Raw genomic sequence first — 16,710 nt, 5'->3', positions numbered from 1 at the left:
AATGATATACATTTGTACCATATTTGTGTCATTTCTACCCCTTCTTCTCTCCCTCCAACTCCACTGCCAGCCCCACACCCTCTCAAATTCACAGCATCTTCTTCACTAATACACACACATGTATAAACAGCAGGTATATGAAGACGACCTGTTGAGGACATTTAGTTTTTAGTGTGTGTGTGTGTGTGTGTGTGTGTGTGTGTGTGTGTGTGTGTGTGTGTGTTTAGGCCTGGCTGTAACTCTTGATCTAGGTAAGGGTAAGGCTTTGAGATTTTTTTTTCCTCCATACACAACAGATGTCAAATTACTCTTTGAGCAATGATTCTAAAAGCGAAGAGTCCATAGACATCATTGTAAGTAGCCATTTCTATCTTTATCCCAACAGGGAGATCGAGGCCCAGCGGGCCCCCCAGGCATAGCCGGCATATCGGTGAGTTGGGTTTATCTCATCTTAGCTCAGTTACATATTTCTGTGCCCATACCCAGACTGTAGCTACTGGTCAAGGAAGCTTGGAGTATACTGTGACTCTGGGGGCAGCCACTGCCCAGAGCTTGTCCCTCTCTCGTCCCTGGCGTGTCTTTTCTTAATTTTGATCTTTCTTCTGTTTTTCCTTCCCAAGTTTCTTAGTAAATCCATGGCTGTGTGTTAGTGTGTGTGCACAGCTCTGAAAACTCACTTGTTGTATCTCTGTCCCTGGCATATTTCACAGTTCTCCATCTTCCAAGGGCCAAGTGCTTATCCTGGGGCACACACGTCAGGCTCCCTCCTGCATACAGCTCTAGTCTGCCCGGTGTTTGCTTCACCCAGGGTTATTAGCAGAGCTTTATTGCTGCTAATGTTCCCTCATAAACCAGGCCTCTGTCCTCTCCATCATTTTTGTTGCTCTCTGGTGTCAAATGCTTTTATCTCATCAAGGTCTTTACAAATGAATAGGAAGTGCTCCCAGAAAGGTTGAAATCATTTCTCGGAGCCCTTGGGATACTTCTGATCTTCATTCATGATGCCCTCATTAAAATTTTGTGGTCACGGTTTATGAATAAGAGGCCCATTTATCTCTTGCCAGGTGACCCTGCAGGGAAAGTCCAGTTATCCCATTGCAAGAAAGTCAGTGGAGACCATATGCTCAGGTAGTAAGAGCACTGTGAATACGGAAAAGCACCCTAGTCTCAGCCCCACCCCACTGCAGCTACATGCCCCCCATACCACCTCAAACCTTCGGCCACCATCCCTAAAGAGGCTCACACTCCCTCCCCATTACTACACTGAACTAGCTCAAATAAACAATAAAATGCTGCCAGTCATGTACATGTCTTACAGAGAATGACATTTTTTATTAAATTTGTCCAGACTGAGACCAGGTATGTGTATAACTGTAAGGGAAAAAAAAAAAAGATAAAAGAAAAAAAAAAGGAAAGAAAAAGAAAACTACCTTCTCTCTCAGGCACTCCTGAATTTTTATAAAATGAGGATCCTTCTTGAAAGCGGGCTTCACACGGAATCTCAGGCCCTGGACCCACCCCTGCCACTCTTCCTCATAGTGTGGGGCTCTCTTTCTGGAACTGCACTCAGAATGCCATTTCAACCTGCTCACTTACACTCACAAAGAAATTCATCTTCCCACTGCATTCATCTACACAGGACTTCAAGAAACGTTCCGCTATGACCATAAATTAAGTCTGTCTTCAAAGAATGATCACTGGGTACCAGCAAAGTCATCAAGACATGTATAGTAATTTCAAAAGATAGTTCTTTTGAGCAATTCCAGAAGTATTTTTGGAGGCTGTAAGTTGGCTGAAATATCAAGACATTACATTTGGATACCTAACATCTGATAAATGTACTTTAAAAATCGGATTTCACAACTCTCAGGAGCACTTGGCAACTCCAGAATTAGGAAAGGGTTTAAACATGGACCTAGCACATGTGTGCGGTTGTGTGATTTAAAGGGTCTTTGTTTTTTACCTGGTCCTTGGAAAACAAAACAGTTAAGAGGCCCTACAAGTAGTAATAATGGCTACAAAACAGAGGACGGTTAAATTTCATCATTGGTACGTAGAGATAGTGAGATATATTCCAGTACTGTCTAAATCTATCGAAATGATAATTGTAGTTGAAACAAAGATATAATCAGTTGGACATGTCATGCCTACTCAGTGGAGGTGCACAGAACCCACTCCTGCCCTTTCTAGAACAGTCTGCCTCTTTCCAGTGTAGTTGAGGCTACCCAAGGGCTTTCCCTAGAATGTCTCTCTTTCTTCCTTCTCGGAGGGGGATAGCCTCCCAGAATTCTAATGCAGGTTGAAAAGGGGGCCTAGCCCTTTAAAGTCTCTGATACTCACCCATATACCCACACCGAGTTTCCCAGGCCTGATTAGGCCTACGGAGTAGGAGGCTCTCTTCCAGCAGCAAAGCTGCCAGCTTCATTTTCCAGTCTCTGCTAGATCACTGTGCTAGCTGCCTTCTGTGACAAAATATTTGACAGAAGCCACTTGAGAGCCATCAGAGCAGTGCAGACATGGCAGCTGAGGTGGGCCGGGCAGGGGCTGAAAGAGCCTACAGTGTTGCTTCTTCAAATGTTGGTAGATCAAACCTTAGAGCACTCAGGCAGGACCCAGAAGTAGATATGACCTTCAGGAATGACCTCTGAGAAGCCTAATTTTTTTTTTCTTGCTGGTAAAACCACAGCCTAAAGGTTTACAATCTCCCCAAACTCCAAACTGCCACCAGCTGAAGACCATGTGTTCAAACACATAGGCCTATGAGACAAACTCCATGTTCCTATCTCTGCTCCAGGGTCTCCTGACTCTCATTTCTTTGGACAAGGCACATTGACAGGTTTTTAAGAAATAATTATTTTCCTCAACCTTTTACCCAAGCACAGCTTTTCAAATAGAATGTGCTTTTCTTTTCTTCAGATTATCTTATTACCAACATAGAAGCTCTCTTGTGAAACTCCAAACCTGATAGAATTTCTCTCACTCTGCCTCTTTTGTCCTAGTTTGGTCTCTATTGATGTGGTTAAAAAACATTACCAAGAGCAACTCGGGAAAGAGTTTGTTTGAAAGGCTTATGTGCCCTGATCACAGCCTGATCACATTTCCCTCAGGGAAATCAGGCCGGAAACCTGGAGCAGAGAACTGAAGCAGAGATCATGGTTTGCTCATCCTGCTTTTTTAAACAACCCAGGACCACCAGGTTTAGCCCTACCAGTGCCCAGGGGTAACACCACCCACAGTGGGCTGGGCGCACCCATGTCAATCATTAATTAAGGAAAACTTCCACAGACTTGCCCCAGGCCAATCTTACGGAGGAATTACGGAGGAATTACGGAGGAATTACGGAGGAATTGCGAGGATCAAGGTTTTCTCTTATTAAAAGACTCTAGTTCATGTCAACTTGATGAAAACTCACCAGCACACCCCATCTCCGCCCCATTCCCACCCCCAAACCACACCCTAGAGTAAGGAAGAGCTACCAGGCAAAAAGACATAGAGATTTCTAATAGTGAGGATACATTGTCTTCCTGTGTTCGAAAGCATCCCTGGCTCTCCCTCGGCATTCTCAAGTGTGTACTTTGCAGCCCCTGGATCGTGTCCTGGTCCGATTACTGTATATACTAGCCCTATAAACTCCAGGAAGCGTGTGGCATCAGTAGCGTGGCTCTTAACATTTTTATTTGATTTTGTCACAGGGAAAACCAGGTGCCCCAGGCCCTCCAGGAGTACCAGGGGAGCAGGTAAGCTACCTTTTACAGCGGATGCACTGCTGTCATCTCCGGGTGCCTTTTAAAGACATTTTTACCAATGTATTTTTCCCTTTTGGGACACGTTTGTAGGGTGAAAGAGGACCTATTGGAGAAACAGGTTTTCCTGGACCAGAGGGACCCTCGGGGAAGCCAGTAAGTACTTGTTTACCTTCTAGAAACTGTTGTCTAAGAGATGTTCTAAGCATTGCTGCAGGGGCCGTGGATGTGGGGAAAAGAGGGGAGTGGGCGAGAACCCTCGTCCTGCCAGAGTTCCAGTGCTCTGGGCGGGTTCCACACGGCCCCGGGTGGGTGTCTGGCTGTTAAAGCCACTGACCCCACTCAGCGGGTGGTGGACAAGTGGCAGCCCTAGGTACCAGGTTCTCAGTCTTGGGCATCCCATGCTGGACACCGCAGAAGAGCTGAGAACAGAATGGGGCCCCGGGCGGCACTGGGCCCCCAGGGCCAGAGGGAGGAGAGGGCTGGGGGAGAGGGGGCACTGGATGGTTCCCACACGCAAGAGTCCTTGGTCAGGTCTATGGCTGGAGCACAGGATGGCCTTCTGGCGGGAGGTTAGACACGGCTTGTTAGGAGAAAGCCCATCCCATGGTTCACCGCGAGCCTTGATGATCAGAGACAGTCTATGGTTTTAGAGCTTTACTTTAGAAAGGCAGGGAGAAAGAGAGAAGGGAGAAAGAGAGAGAGAGAGACGGTCATAACCACTTGGAGAGAGGGGGGAAGAAAGAGAGGGAAGGAGGGCTAGAGATGAGAGTAAGAAAGGTGAGAGCTTAAAAGAGAGCAAGGAGGGGCCAAGCAGCCCCTCTTATAGTGGGCTGAGCTATCTTGCTGTTGCCAGGTAACCGTGGGGAGGAGCATACCTGGCTATAGTCAGGTAACTGTGGAGGTGGAGAATGCCAGAAACTTGGAACATTGTGTGACTGATAGTCACAGGATTATGGACAGGCATCTGACTCTGGGAATGTGGCTCGCCTTTCTGTCCCTTGTAGGGTTCTCTACTGGGTCACCAGAGCAAGCCCCATTCAACCAAAATAGGCTGCCTATCACGGCCCCACACGTTGCCTCTTCATGTTCCTCCTAGAAGCTTAGATTTGAGCCAGCAGCTTCAGAAAGAAATAGGAGCAGGTTCTAAATATTGAGTTAGTGGATACCGACAGGGGATTCCTTCCAGAACTTTCTAGAACTCTACCTGGTGTCTTTATATCTTAAGTGACGGTGAGGAGAAGTGAAACTTTCTAAGCACTGGTAAAGTAGACTCATTGTTAGTTCTAGTAACTTCAGCAGAGTTAAAATTAAATGGTCTATCAGGCCTTAAAAACATGAAGATACCAACAACTAGCCAAAGTAGTGCCTGCATGATAAACTAAAGCAGAAAAATCTCCTCTCAGGCTCCTCCTTCATATACAGACCTTGCCTGGATACTGTCATTGCTAACACTGCAGGGGGTGTGTCATGCCCATCCCCTAAAAGAGCTTGTGGCTATAGATAGAGTATTGATATGACATTGTTACAGTCACCCCCACCCAGCATATATATATATATATATATATATATATATATATATATATATTCTATGTCCTCCTATGAGCTATGAGCTGAGGATATGCTGGGCCAGGAGCCAGGGACTCAAAGTTCAGGGTGTTTTGTTTTGTTTTAAGGGTTCTCTCTCTCTCTCTCTCTCTCTCTCTCTCTCTCTCTCTCTCTCTCTCTCTCTGGTTTATGCAACTTTATTGAAGAAAAATAAGTCAATTACTAGGAGAGATATTAGTTGATCGCTCATCCATTGACAGCTCGCATAGTTTATTCAGTGTGTTTAAGATTTATTTTATTTTATGCGTATGAGTGACTGCATGTGTATATGTACACCATATGGGTGCCTGGTGCACGTGGAGGCCAGAAGAGGGCCTCGGATCCCCTGGAACTGGAGTTATAAAGGATTGAGAGCCACCAGGTCGGTGGTAAGAACTGAAGGTGGTCCTCAGAGAGAACAACTCGAGATCTTAACCTCTAAGCCATTGTTCAGCCCATCCTATTTCCTTTGATAGAAGGTCTTGGTCATCTGCTGTGGTGTATACGAAAGGGAAGGTCTAGAAGTAAGTGGCACTTAGGAATTTTGTTCAGTAAGTAGTTCTCTGACAGCTCAAAGCTGATGCATGGTCTGGCCATCATCTCCTCAGAAAAGGCAACACAAGAGACAAAAGCCGTATGCCCATTAGTCAGACATTCTGGGTCTGATCTATAACACTGTTTTATGAGTTCGTTTAGAAAGGCCTGCAGTGCTGGCTATAGGAAGTTATGCTAAGAGTACACCATAACATTCCATGATTCTTGTCACCTCCCCTTAACAAATTTCTCCTATCTACCCCATGTGAGCCATCTTGTTAAAGGCTTGGGTTTCTAGGATATAACTCAATACTTAACTCTTTTTCATTAAAGACAAACTTATTTGAGCAAGTGTTCCATGCTAGGCAGTGGCTGGTGTTGAGAACCGCTGCAGAAGGGAGAGCCATTCACATTTGAGGGCAGGTTGCCACCATTCACGTTTCCCTAACCCTGTGAACACTGCACTTGGATTTAGCCAGTTATCCACAGAAGAGACGGTAAAGTCAGGAGGAGGTTGTGTTAAGAGAGATTCCAGGAGAGCTGGTGGGGGCAACGGACCATGGAAATGATCGTGCATCATTAAATACATGTACAAATTAAAAAAAAAATTGTGTACATTCTAAAGGTTCAAAGCATAAATTCCAGTTTTACATTTGATTTCTCTTTTATTCAGCTGACATGCTGTTTCTCATTCTCTCCTTAATCAGTTTGATCTTCATGGCTAGTGTTCTTAGGACTAATAAATTCTTTGAACTATACACTTTAGGTAACATATTCTTAGTTAAAGGACTCCTGTAATTCCCAAGGTACTTCAGAGAAGTCCCCGAGCCTATGGTTGGGTTACCAACTGCAGCAGATGTCAGTGTGATTTACAGCAGTGAAACAGGTGGCTGTCTGCAGCTGTGTCCTTGTGGAATCTGTTCCTGCACAATAAGTCTCTCGGGCTGTCAGAGAGCATGTCCAGGCAACGCCTGCTGGCTAGGAACCCCATCCCTCACCTTGATCTCTCTCTTCAAATCACATCTCAAAGCCACATCTGCAGCAGGGCTCTAGGTAATCGGTTTGACCCCCACGCCCCTTTCTTCCTCCTGTCTCTGATGGGCAATTCTGTCCGTTTTATGAATCTCTGGCAGGGCTGGCTTTATGGCCACTTCCAAAATACCTTTTAAAGGTCCCAGAAATTCCAATTTTCTAATTAAAAAAAAAACACTACTGTTTAGAAGTCTCGAAAACCATGATTACAGACTCCCAACTCTCAGTTTCTAGTTTTTTCAACTGAAAAATGATACTTCCCCAGCTGACAATTTATTTCATAGCAGGATCATATCCCAGCCATGTTATGCAATAAGCCCCAGAAACAAGTGACAATATTTACTGAGAAGGATCCCCATGCTGAAAGCTTGTTAGAAGGTTGTTACGTTGATACTGTCCCCGGAAAGACGTGAATGAGTGTCCCCACACACAGGCAGTCAATGACAGTGTAAAGGCTATCAGCAAGAGCAACGTGGTGAATTGGTTAGTTTAACTGACGTTACTTACAGGTGTTTAGGTGAGAGGCTACCTGCAGGAGCTTGTACAAATGAAGCCCATTGCCAAATGCCCACTCCAGCACAGACAGTGCCCACAAATGCCAGAACCACGAAACTCACTGTACAATTTGCAGGTAGCTCAACAGGATGGAGTGTCACGTCTAGAAATTCTGTTGTTTCTGGTTCTCTTCCAGGCAGCTCAGCTTGTCTGAGGATGTCTTTTACTCCAATATAAACTATGGGAAGGAGAAGCATAGTGAATACACTCAGTTTCAGGAACTTTCTAAAGATTTTCAGTTGTTCATCCTGAGTTTTAACACTTTCCCTACAGGATGGAAGCTTTCACCTTCCTCTAAAACATCCTGAGTTGTAAGAAACTGCTCTCTGAGATGGAAGTCTTTATCTCAGAGAAGTTGCTACAGAACAAAAGTATTTGTTCTGTAGAGTTTGAACTCTACATATACCAGAGTTTGAACTCAGTGCACATGACTCTACCAACTGTGTAGTCTATTTTGCCATGCAGATTCACAAAGGTATCAGAAAAAAATGTAATGGGATTTTTTTTTGTTTGTTTAACTATGACCATATGCAGACATGGAATAGAAATATTCTTTCTGTCATTTTAGGGCATAAATGGAAAAGATGGATTACCGGGTGCTCAGGTATGAAAAAAATTTTTAAATAGTATAAATTCTTAAATTTTCTAATTTGTAAGTGTATCTTCAATGCTCTACCATTTAGATCAGTCAGACTAATGATTTTTGGCAAGCAGTGTTTTTTGTTTTTGTTTTTACCATTGATATCTGTTTTCCAGGGCATCATGGGTAAACCTGGAGACAGAGGCCCCAAAGGAGAACGCGTATGTATATCACTACTATGGTTGCTGTTCACATTCCACTGATACAACTGTTTGGCCACATACCAAAGCATGTAGACAACTTTGATTCTCCAAATATGCCGTGATGAAGGTGTATATGAAACACTGTGTCTACTGGGCATAGAATGTGACCTGTAAAGAGGTCATGCCACAGGTGTGTCTGTTCGTTGTACAGACCCAAGTCTACACTTCTATTTCAGTTTGGAAAGTGTTTTTGCTACCTTCCAGAGACACACTTGCCAGCTATAACTACCACCCAGATCCTTTTTGCCGGCTATGGGATTTCTCACCCACAGAGCTACTGCTACTTAGAGTTTCATACATTTGTTTGCTACTTCAATGTTTGGCTGTCTTGTACATTAAAGAGGCCTTATTTGCATCAACCCACTTGATACAGTAGCGCCATCGTCTGTCCAGCTGTCATTATTCAAAGCATCATTAGACATCCCTAAATGCCTTCTGGGGGCAAAACTGCCCAGGCTAAGAACCACTGACCCAGTTACTCCACTGCCCCCCTTATTCCACTGACCCAGTTACTCCACTGACCCCCTTATTCCACTGACCTAGCTACTCCACTGACCCCCTTATTCCACTGACCCAGTTACTCCACTGCCCCCCTTATTCCACTGGCTCACTTACTCCATTGACCTGAGTGGTATCTGCACTTTCACTACAACTCTATGTGATGCTGGTGCTGTCACTAAAACTTACTCGTACTTTCTGTTATGAATCTTATTTTTCTAGTAGGACTCATGTCCCTGAAGCCAGTTACTCAAGACTTGTTACTTGGCATAAGCCTATTTAGGGCCATTCTTATGTAAGTGACCACAGATGTGTTTGTGTATTGGTGTCTTATTCATTAGGGCTTCTTTTTATTGTTATAAGAAAAATTCATGATAATGGAATGACATAAAAAAAAAAAACAAGATAACACACATTTAAGAAGAAAAAGTCTTCCAGGCATCTTTACACAGGGATAAATACTTGATACTTCAGGCATATTTCACTCTTCCACTCTTACCTATAATCAATATCAAATATATATGATTTTAAAATTAGATTGACAGTGTTTTGAAAATGTTTGTTCTACTGGCAGTCTTCAATGGCTGTATACATCTTCCCAAGTCCCTATTCTCTAAGCGGTTATTTTCCTCTCCAGTTTTTTTAAACATCCGTTTTCAGGTGTGTGTGTGTGTGTGTGTGTGTGTGTGCACGCACACACACACATGGGCCACAGCATGCTTGTGGAGGTCAGAGGATAACCTATGCGGGTCAGTTCTCTCCCTCCACCATGTGGCCTGTGTGGATTAAATCCAGGACATCAACTATAGTGGCAGGTGCTATGTGCAATTTCAGGCCTGAAAAGACAATAGGTGGTGGATACCAGCTCAGCTATCTCACCAGGCCATAGACACATAATGTTAAGGTTTCACTATGATCATGGAATACAGATCATAGATTCAGGTGTACTAATATTTTTTAATCTTGCATATTTCTCCAAGCACAAGCTGTCTGTATGTCAATAAGACCCGCATTGGTATTTTGACCATCTGTATTCTTTCTTCCTAGCGTCTGTGTCACCTTCTATATCTTATGATCACATTAATATCTATGAGTGTTCATTTATTTTCACTATTTTGTTAAATCAAGACAAATACAGGCAGGTTTTTCACAGACCAGTAAGGTTAAGGGAATATTATGTAAATTCCAGACCCCCTCTAGCACCAGCCCATCACACTCAGCCGAGACCTTACTTCCCGAGTCATATGACTGAACACTGAAAACGTGTGACTGAACCACTTGCTGTGGTATCACACTTCTTCCCTTGGGCACACAGAGTATAGACACACATATGAAAGAAAGGCAATACTACAAACCCTGCTCTCACATTCAGATACGTCTAGCATCATGTTGCTAATTCTCACAAATTCTTACAGTTCATATACACTCTTGAACAAGCCATCTGAGAGACAGCCCTCCCTCCACCTGCCCCAGTCTCTTTGAGACTTTGTTCAAGCTCTTCTCTCTTGCTATCCTGAGTGGTATATGTTTCTCTTCACTGATTCCATATGGAAACCCATGTAAACTATGACTATAGAAGAAACCCCAAAGGACCTTATGCGTGCCGAGTGAAAATGCAAAAGGAGAGACAGCCATAGGATTCAGATCAGGTTTTGAGTTTTTCTAGGTGAAAAACTTCTGTTGGTCATCTCCTTTTACAACTACAGAAGAGACCCAGACCTGACGTGCCAGTGGGTGCGGACTTTCAAAAGTGACATCACTCTAGACTAAATGAAGACAACTGTTGTTGTCACTAGGATCTATATGCTAAGTGATTCCGAGGGGTCATTGTTTGAAGCATTTTACTTGGGTATATTAATCTCTCAATATTCCCCTAGCTAAGAGATATTATGAATATTGATATTCCCACATGCTAATGGTACAAGCTGGGGTACAGAATGGAAGTATGTAACCCGAGGATCCACAGTAAATGGATGCCGGTAGGAATCCTAGAGTTTTGCTCTTCACCGCAGCTGAGGCATTGCTGGAAGAGGTGACTCCTTCCTTCTCTCCCCAAACAGGGTGATCAGGGAATTCCAGGAGACAGAGGCCCACAAGGTGAACGTGGGAAGCCAGGTCTTACGGGCATGAAGGGGGCTATAGGCCCTGTGGGACCAGCAGGAAGCAAGGGCTCCACGGGACCACCTGGCCACCAAGGCCCTCCAGGCTCCCCTGGCATCCCTGGCACTCCGGTAAGTGGGGCCCCTGGTTTATACTGACCATGGGTGTTTTTTATAATGAAATAAATTATGACCATTCTGAAGTATATAAAATAAGCTGGTCTGCTCCATTATTTGAAAGTATATGCCAGGTCCTCTGTTGACACCTCCCTATGTTTTAGATCTTCACAGCCAACCTGGAAGAATAGAATCCTTTTCCTTGTGTGTTTATAAATACAGAAGCACAATGCCTTGATCAAGATCAAAGAATTAGTAAGAGAGAAAAATCCAAATCTGGCTGACTCCAAAATCAGTTTGTTTTAGTTTGATGCACAGGTTTGGGGTTGTTTAGTGTGACTGGGGGAGAGGTGGTATTTGAGGCAGGATACTCTGGCCTCGGCCTCCTAAGTGCTGGGATTACAGGTATGTACCACCCACACATGCCCAAAACATTGCTTTTACAATTCTGTCTGTAGTTGCTCCTCATACAAACATAAACTTCTATTTCACACTGAGACTCTATTCAGTTGGCTACTGAACAAATCTGTCCTGAAGGAGGAATTAAAGCAAAAGTGTGATCAGAGCAGCCCTTAGCTCACTAATATTTCAGGAAGATCGATCAATACGAGGCCATTCACCTGAGGAGTATAGTTTGAAAACCTCTGTGACAGGAACAAAGGAGGGTCCTGGATTAAGTAGGAGAGGTAAAGGCCCTCTCTCTCTCTCTCCTCAGACCAGTGAGAAACTGGCTTTCTTTCTATGTTTTCATTTTCACCTCATTGCTAAATGGTTCCTGCAGAAAACCTGCAAAACTTAACTGTCTGTTTCTACTATCAGACCAGTCATTCAACTTCATTTTTTATTTTAAAAAAATATATGTCTTGCTTTCCCTAACTCCTCCAGGATCCCCCAACCTCCATACCAAAATCACCCAATTCTCTCTCTCTCTCTCTCTCTCTCTCTGTGTGTGTGTGTGTGTGTGTATGTGTGTCTCACACACACAAACTCACTCACACACACACAAGTAAAATAAGTACAAATAAGAAACAAAATTCCACAAAAACTAAAATCAAAACAGTCAAAAAAAAACCCAAGAAGACAAAAAGATGCCCAAACAAAAGAAAACAAAATAAGAAATCCACAAAAATACCAGTGAGTTTGCTTTGTACTGAACAATTACACTGGGACACAGGGCTTGCCCTCAAGTGTGGTTTTGTTGTGACACTCCGTTAGAGAGAATCGATTCTTCCCTTTCCCAGCAGGTATCAACTGCAGATAGCTAGTGTCTTGGTTAGGGGTGGGGCCTGTGTCCACTTCCGTCTTGGTCCCTTCATCTTCATCCAAGTTCATTTTCCCCATGCACATCGGAAACAACATAATAGCTCCAACCAATAGAATTCAGCACCTTATGAGCACTTGAATGAATTGTCTTTTTCTTTTTTGCATTTCTAAATGAACGCATTTTTGTGAATGGAGAAGCACACCATATTATCATCCCATTCACAGGCTTAACATGCAAACACGATGAAGGAATCTGTAGATAGGAATGATGGGAAACTCACCAAGACAGGGACTTTTAAAGATTACACACAAGTGCCTGGTTTATGGGAATGACAGGGACCATGGCTGAAAGTCACATTGCATGGAGATTTTCCACTGATCTTTCCAGCTCCTCATCTGGTCACATCCCACTGGGCTTTGTTAAGAGTGTGATTGGCAGTAGACATGGTCTCTGCATTATAACTTCTAGTGGGCTCTATAGTGTCTTCTCTGCCATCCATGGAGCCTCAGAAAATAAATACGAATACAAAGAATGGTGACAAAATACTTTGAAATCCTGACCATCATGAGACCATTAGCTCCTCTTTGAAAATATCAATTAAGCATGGCTATTATGGGTTTTTAATCAATGGGTTAACCATTCAGCCAATACTACTTACCTACTTATGGTTACCAGGTAAACGTGGGAAAACCATTTTATAGGATAATCCTACGATCCAGCACTCTATTTGGGGTTTTCTTCCTTTGGAGATGCATGATGTCACTTGCTATAGTCTTCACTAGGAACCAGGAGTGGATGTTTAATTGTTATTGCTTAGTAACACCGTGGCATTGCTTGTGCCTTTTAACTGTATACAATAAAGTAACAGAAACCATTATCTTCTAGTTGTCTATAGCCACATTTCTCCACTCATAGGAGAAATGTTAGCTTCACTGGTTATAATCCCAGCCCACAGCTTGTAAAGCAACTATGAACTTCAGCTTATCCTAGCATGTGATCTAAGAAGGTATTTACTGCCCAAAATAGCAAACTGCCAGAAGCATTTCACTTGACAAACATATATCCACAAATGTATGCCAACCCCAGCATCTCTGTGCCTTATCCACTTGTGCACTGCCCTGTCTTAACACACTTTCTTTTTTTTCCTTTAGGCTGATGCTGTTTCATTTGAAGAAATAAAAAAGTACATTAATCAAGAGGTCCTAAGGATTTTTGAAGGTCAGGTTTGCTTTATAATACTTCTGGATTTTTTACTTCCCATCTCCCCTGTGGGGAATCCCTTCAGTGACATTCTTGAACTGTGACAACAATCTTAGCAGATTATCCGTTTCCTGGAGGGGCAGCTCCTGTTGACAGTACACTTAAGTTAAATTTTCTTTTTAAACTGTCTTTCCGCGCCACTTGTCAATAAGACAACACAGGTAAAGTACCTTCTGTTTATGTAACCACCTTTCAAATATTTCGGCACCCATCTGTCTCCACCTTAATTTCCCTATAGAGTAAGTACATCTAGCTCCCCCATCCCTGACACCCGGGGGAGATGCTGAATTGATCACTGAGTATTTTAACTGAGGTGAGTTACAGTAGTGTCTTTTGATCTAGACCAGGGTCAGCAAACAAAAACTACCAGCCACATCTGTCTCCTAAAGGCAGACTTTCATGTGGCCCACAGCTGGGAATGGTTCTCACATACATACATTAAAGGGTTTCCCACTTGAAATCCAGATCTCCAGTCATGTGTTTGGGGTACAGTCATGCTCACTTCTTCTCATCCTTCTCCACAGGCAAGACTGTGGATGAAGAGGTGAATAGATGTGGCAGACTTCCTGTAGCTAGCAAAGAATTAAGTATCCATTATCTGACTCTTTTCAGATAGCCCAGTTCTGCATGTTTAAGCCCAAAATAACACTGTTTTAAAAACAAAACAAAACAGCATCTTATATCCCTCACTGGTCTTGAATTCTTCATGTAGCCCGAGGATGGCCTTGAACTCCTGATGTTTCTACATCAACTTTGCCAGGGCTGAGGCTGCAGGCATGCACCACCATGGCTGGGTCATTAATGTCTTGCTGGGCTGAAACCTAGGGCTTCATGCACGATAGCAAGCACTCTGCCATCTGAGCCGCATTCCGGCCCATCATTGCTTTTTCTAAGCAGTTAAGTCTTGCTGATAATTCCTTATGAGTCATTGTTTAACAGCATTGTTCTTCCCTCTGAAAAGTTTGTAAAAGTCAAGAGTTTCTCATTATTATCTTTAAAATCTTAAGCAGGTGAACTCATGTTTACTATGGTAAAAACTCAAGTAACTTCGGTGATATAGCACTAAATGCCTCTAGTCTAAGGTCCTAGGCTTGACTTCCAGCAACAAAAATATATTTTTAATTACATTAAATTAATAAACAAAATTCAAGTGTTTATGTTCTGACATGGTCCAACCTGAACATGGTCTCTGGTGAGAAGTCTGGTATAATTCTAATTATATGCCTTTTATGTTACTTGACCTTTTTCCTTTACTGCTTTTAATATTCTATCTTTATTTAGTGCATTTGTTGTTCTGATTATTATTTGTCAGGAGGAATTTCTTTTCTGGTACAGTTTATTTGAAGTTCTGTAGGCTTCTTGTATGTTCATGGGCATCTCTTTCTTTAAGTTTGGGAAGTTTTCTTCTATAATTTTGTTGAAGATATTTGCTGGCCCTTTAAGTTGAAAATCTTCATTCTCATCTACTCCTATTATCCGTAGGTTTGGTCTTCTCATTGTGTCCTGGATTTTCTGGATGTTTTGAGTTAGGATCTTTTTGCATTTTGCATTTTCTTTCATTGTTGTGTCCATGTTCTCTATGGAATCTTCTGCACCTGAGATTCTGTCTTCCATCTCTTGTATTCTGTTGCTGATGCTCGCATCTATGGTTCCTGATTTCTTTCCTAGGGTTTCTATCTCCAGAGTTGTCTCCCTTTGGGTTTTCTTTATTGTTCCTACTTCCATTTTTAGATTTTGGATGCTTTGTTTTCAATTCCATCACCTGTTTAGCAGTGGTTTCCTGTAATTCTCTAAGGGATTTTTGTGCTTCCTCTTTAAGGCCTTCTACCTGTTTAGCCATGTTCTCCTGTATTTCCCTGTATTTCTTTAAGTGAGTTGTTAATGTCCTTCTTAAAATCCACTACCAACATCATGAGATATGATTTTTAAATCTGAATCTTGCTTTTCAGGTGTGGGGGTATCCAGGACTCACTGTGGTGGGAGTGCTGGGTTCTGATGATGCTGAGTAGTCTAGGTTTCTGTTAGTAAGATTGTTATGCTTGCCTTTCGCCATCTGGAAATCTCTGGCATTAGTTGTTATAGCTGTCTCTAGCTGGAGCTTGTTCCTCCTGTGATTCTGTTATCCTCTGTCAGCAGTCCTGAGAGTCCAACTCTCTCCTGAGTCTCAGTGGTCAGAGTACTCTCTGCAGGCAAGTGTGTAGAGGTCTGGAGCTCAGCTCTGCTTCCTGGCTGAAGATGAAGGCCTGAATGGGACCCTGTCCCAGAAGCTATGTTGCTTCTGCCACCGCGTGCTCTCCTGCGCAGACGGGTCTCCCAGCATGTGTATCTTTAGTTGCCTGTAACCACACAAAGAAAAACATCAGGAGATACACATTTTATTTTTGCATTGAAATCTAAAAAGTCCTCATCTCACTTTTAATATTTACAGGTGCTACTGTCAATGATAACCCTTTATCTCAGGAATGAGGTTCTGAATGCAATTTCATAAAGATTCTTGCTATCACCCTATTTAGGAGTTCAGAAATAGTCAGGCAGTGGTGGCACAAGCCTTTACTCCCAGCACTTGGGAGGCAGAGGCAGGCAGATCTCTGTGAGTTTGGCCAACCTGGTCAACAGAGATAGTTCCAGGACAGCCAAGGCCACACAGAGCAACCCTGTCTCAAGAAAAGAAAAATAGTTCAGTGGTTAGACCAGCATCTGGAGGTTAGTTGATAATCACAGAAACCTGGCTGGAGAAATGTCCTGGTGGTTAAGAGTATACGTTTGGTCCTCAGCCTCTACATCCAGCTGCTCAAAAGCATCCTTAATTCCAGCCTCAGAGGGTCAGATTCTCTTTTCCTGACTTCAAGGACACCTGTTCTCACACTCTCTACTGGCCATGTACACACATAATTTCAAAATGAGAATCATTTTTTAAAAATGTGCCAGAAACTATAACCTCATGTTATCAGAAAAAGAAAAAAAATGACATGTTGAGATACATCGGGCAACAATTTTCAAGGTCCTGTTCACACTGTAAAGGTGTGACCCATGACATCCATTTCTGTGCAGCCAGCCAAGGAAGCGCCCAGTTACTAACCCTCGAAGAAGTCTCCAGACTGCCCCAGCTAGCCACTCTGAAGCTACTTTCATGAAAGGCTGTGGGTCTCCTCCAGAGAGTCAGGGAATCGGTTCTGGC

The 16,710-nt window shown here is 43.1% G+C and overlaps 1 protein-coding gene across 2 annotated transcripts in view; it reads left to right on the top strand.

Moving 5' to 3' along the window:
- The window catches only part of Col19a1 (collagen type XIX alpha 1 chain), a 314,640-nt gene that overhangs the window by 283,641 nt on the left and 14,289 nt on the right, over window positions 1–16,710 (top strand). For both annotated transcript variants that reach the window (XM_029483553.2, XM_021163060.3), the window contains 7 exons: window positions 386–430; window positions 3,693–3,737; window positions 3,837–3,899; window positions 8,020–8,055; window positions 8,208–8,252; window positions 10,853–11,023; window positions 13,424–13,490. In XM_029483553.2, the coding sequence (XP_029339413.1) occupies window positions 386–430; window positions 3,693–3,737; window positions 3,837–3,899; window positions 8,020–8,055; window positions 8,208–8,252; window positions 10,853–11,023; window positions 13,424–13,490 (472 nt within the window). The remainder of the gene's footprint in view (window positions 1–385; window positions 431–3,692; window positions 3,738–3,836; window positions 3,900–8,019; window positions 8,056–8,207; window positions 8,253–10,852; window positions 11,024–13,423; window positions 13,491–16,710) is intronic.

Source organism: Mus caroli, unplaced genomic scaffold (genome assembly GCF_978045245.1).
Source record: "Mus caroli unplaced genomic scaffold, Mus_caroli_1 scaffold_1, whole genome shotgun sequence".
Classification (NCBI taxonomy): domain Eukaryota; kingdom Metazoa; phylum Chordata; class Mammalia; order Rodentia; family Muridae; genus Mus; species Mus caroli.
This window is presented reverse-complemented; position numbering and strand designations above follow the sequence as displayed.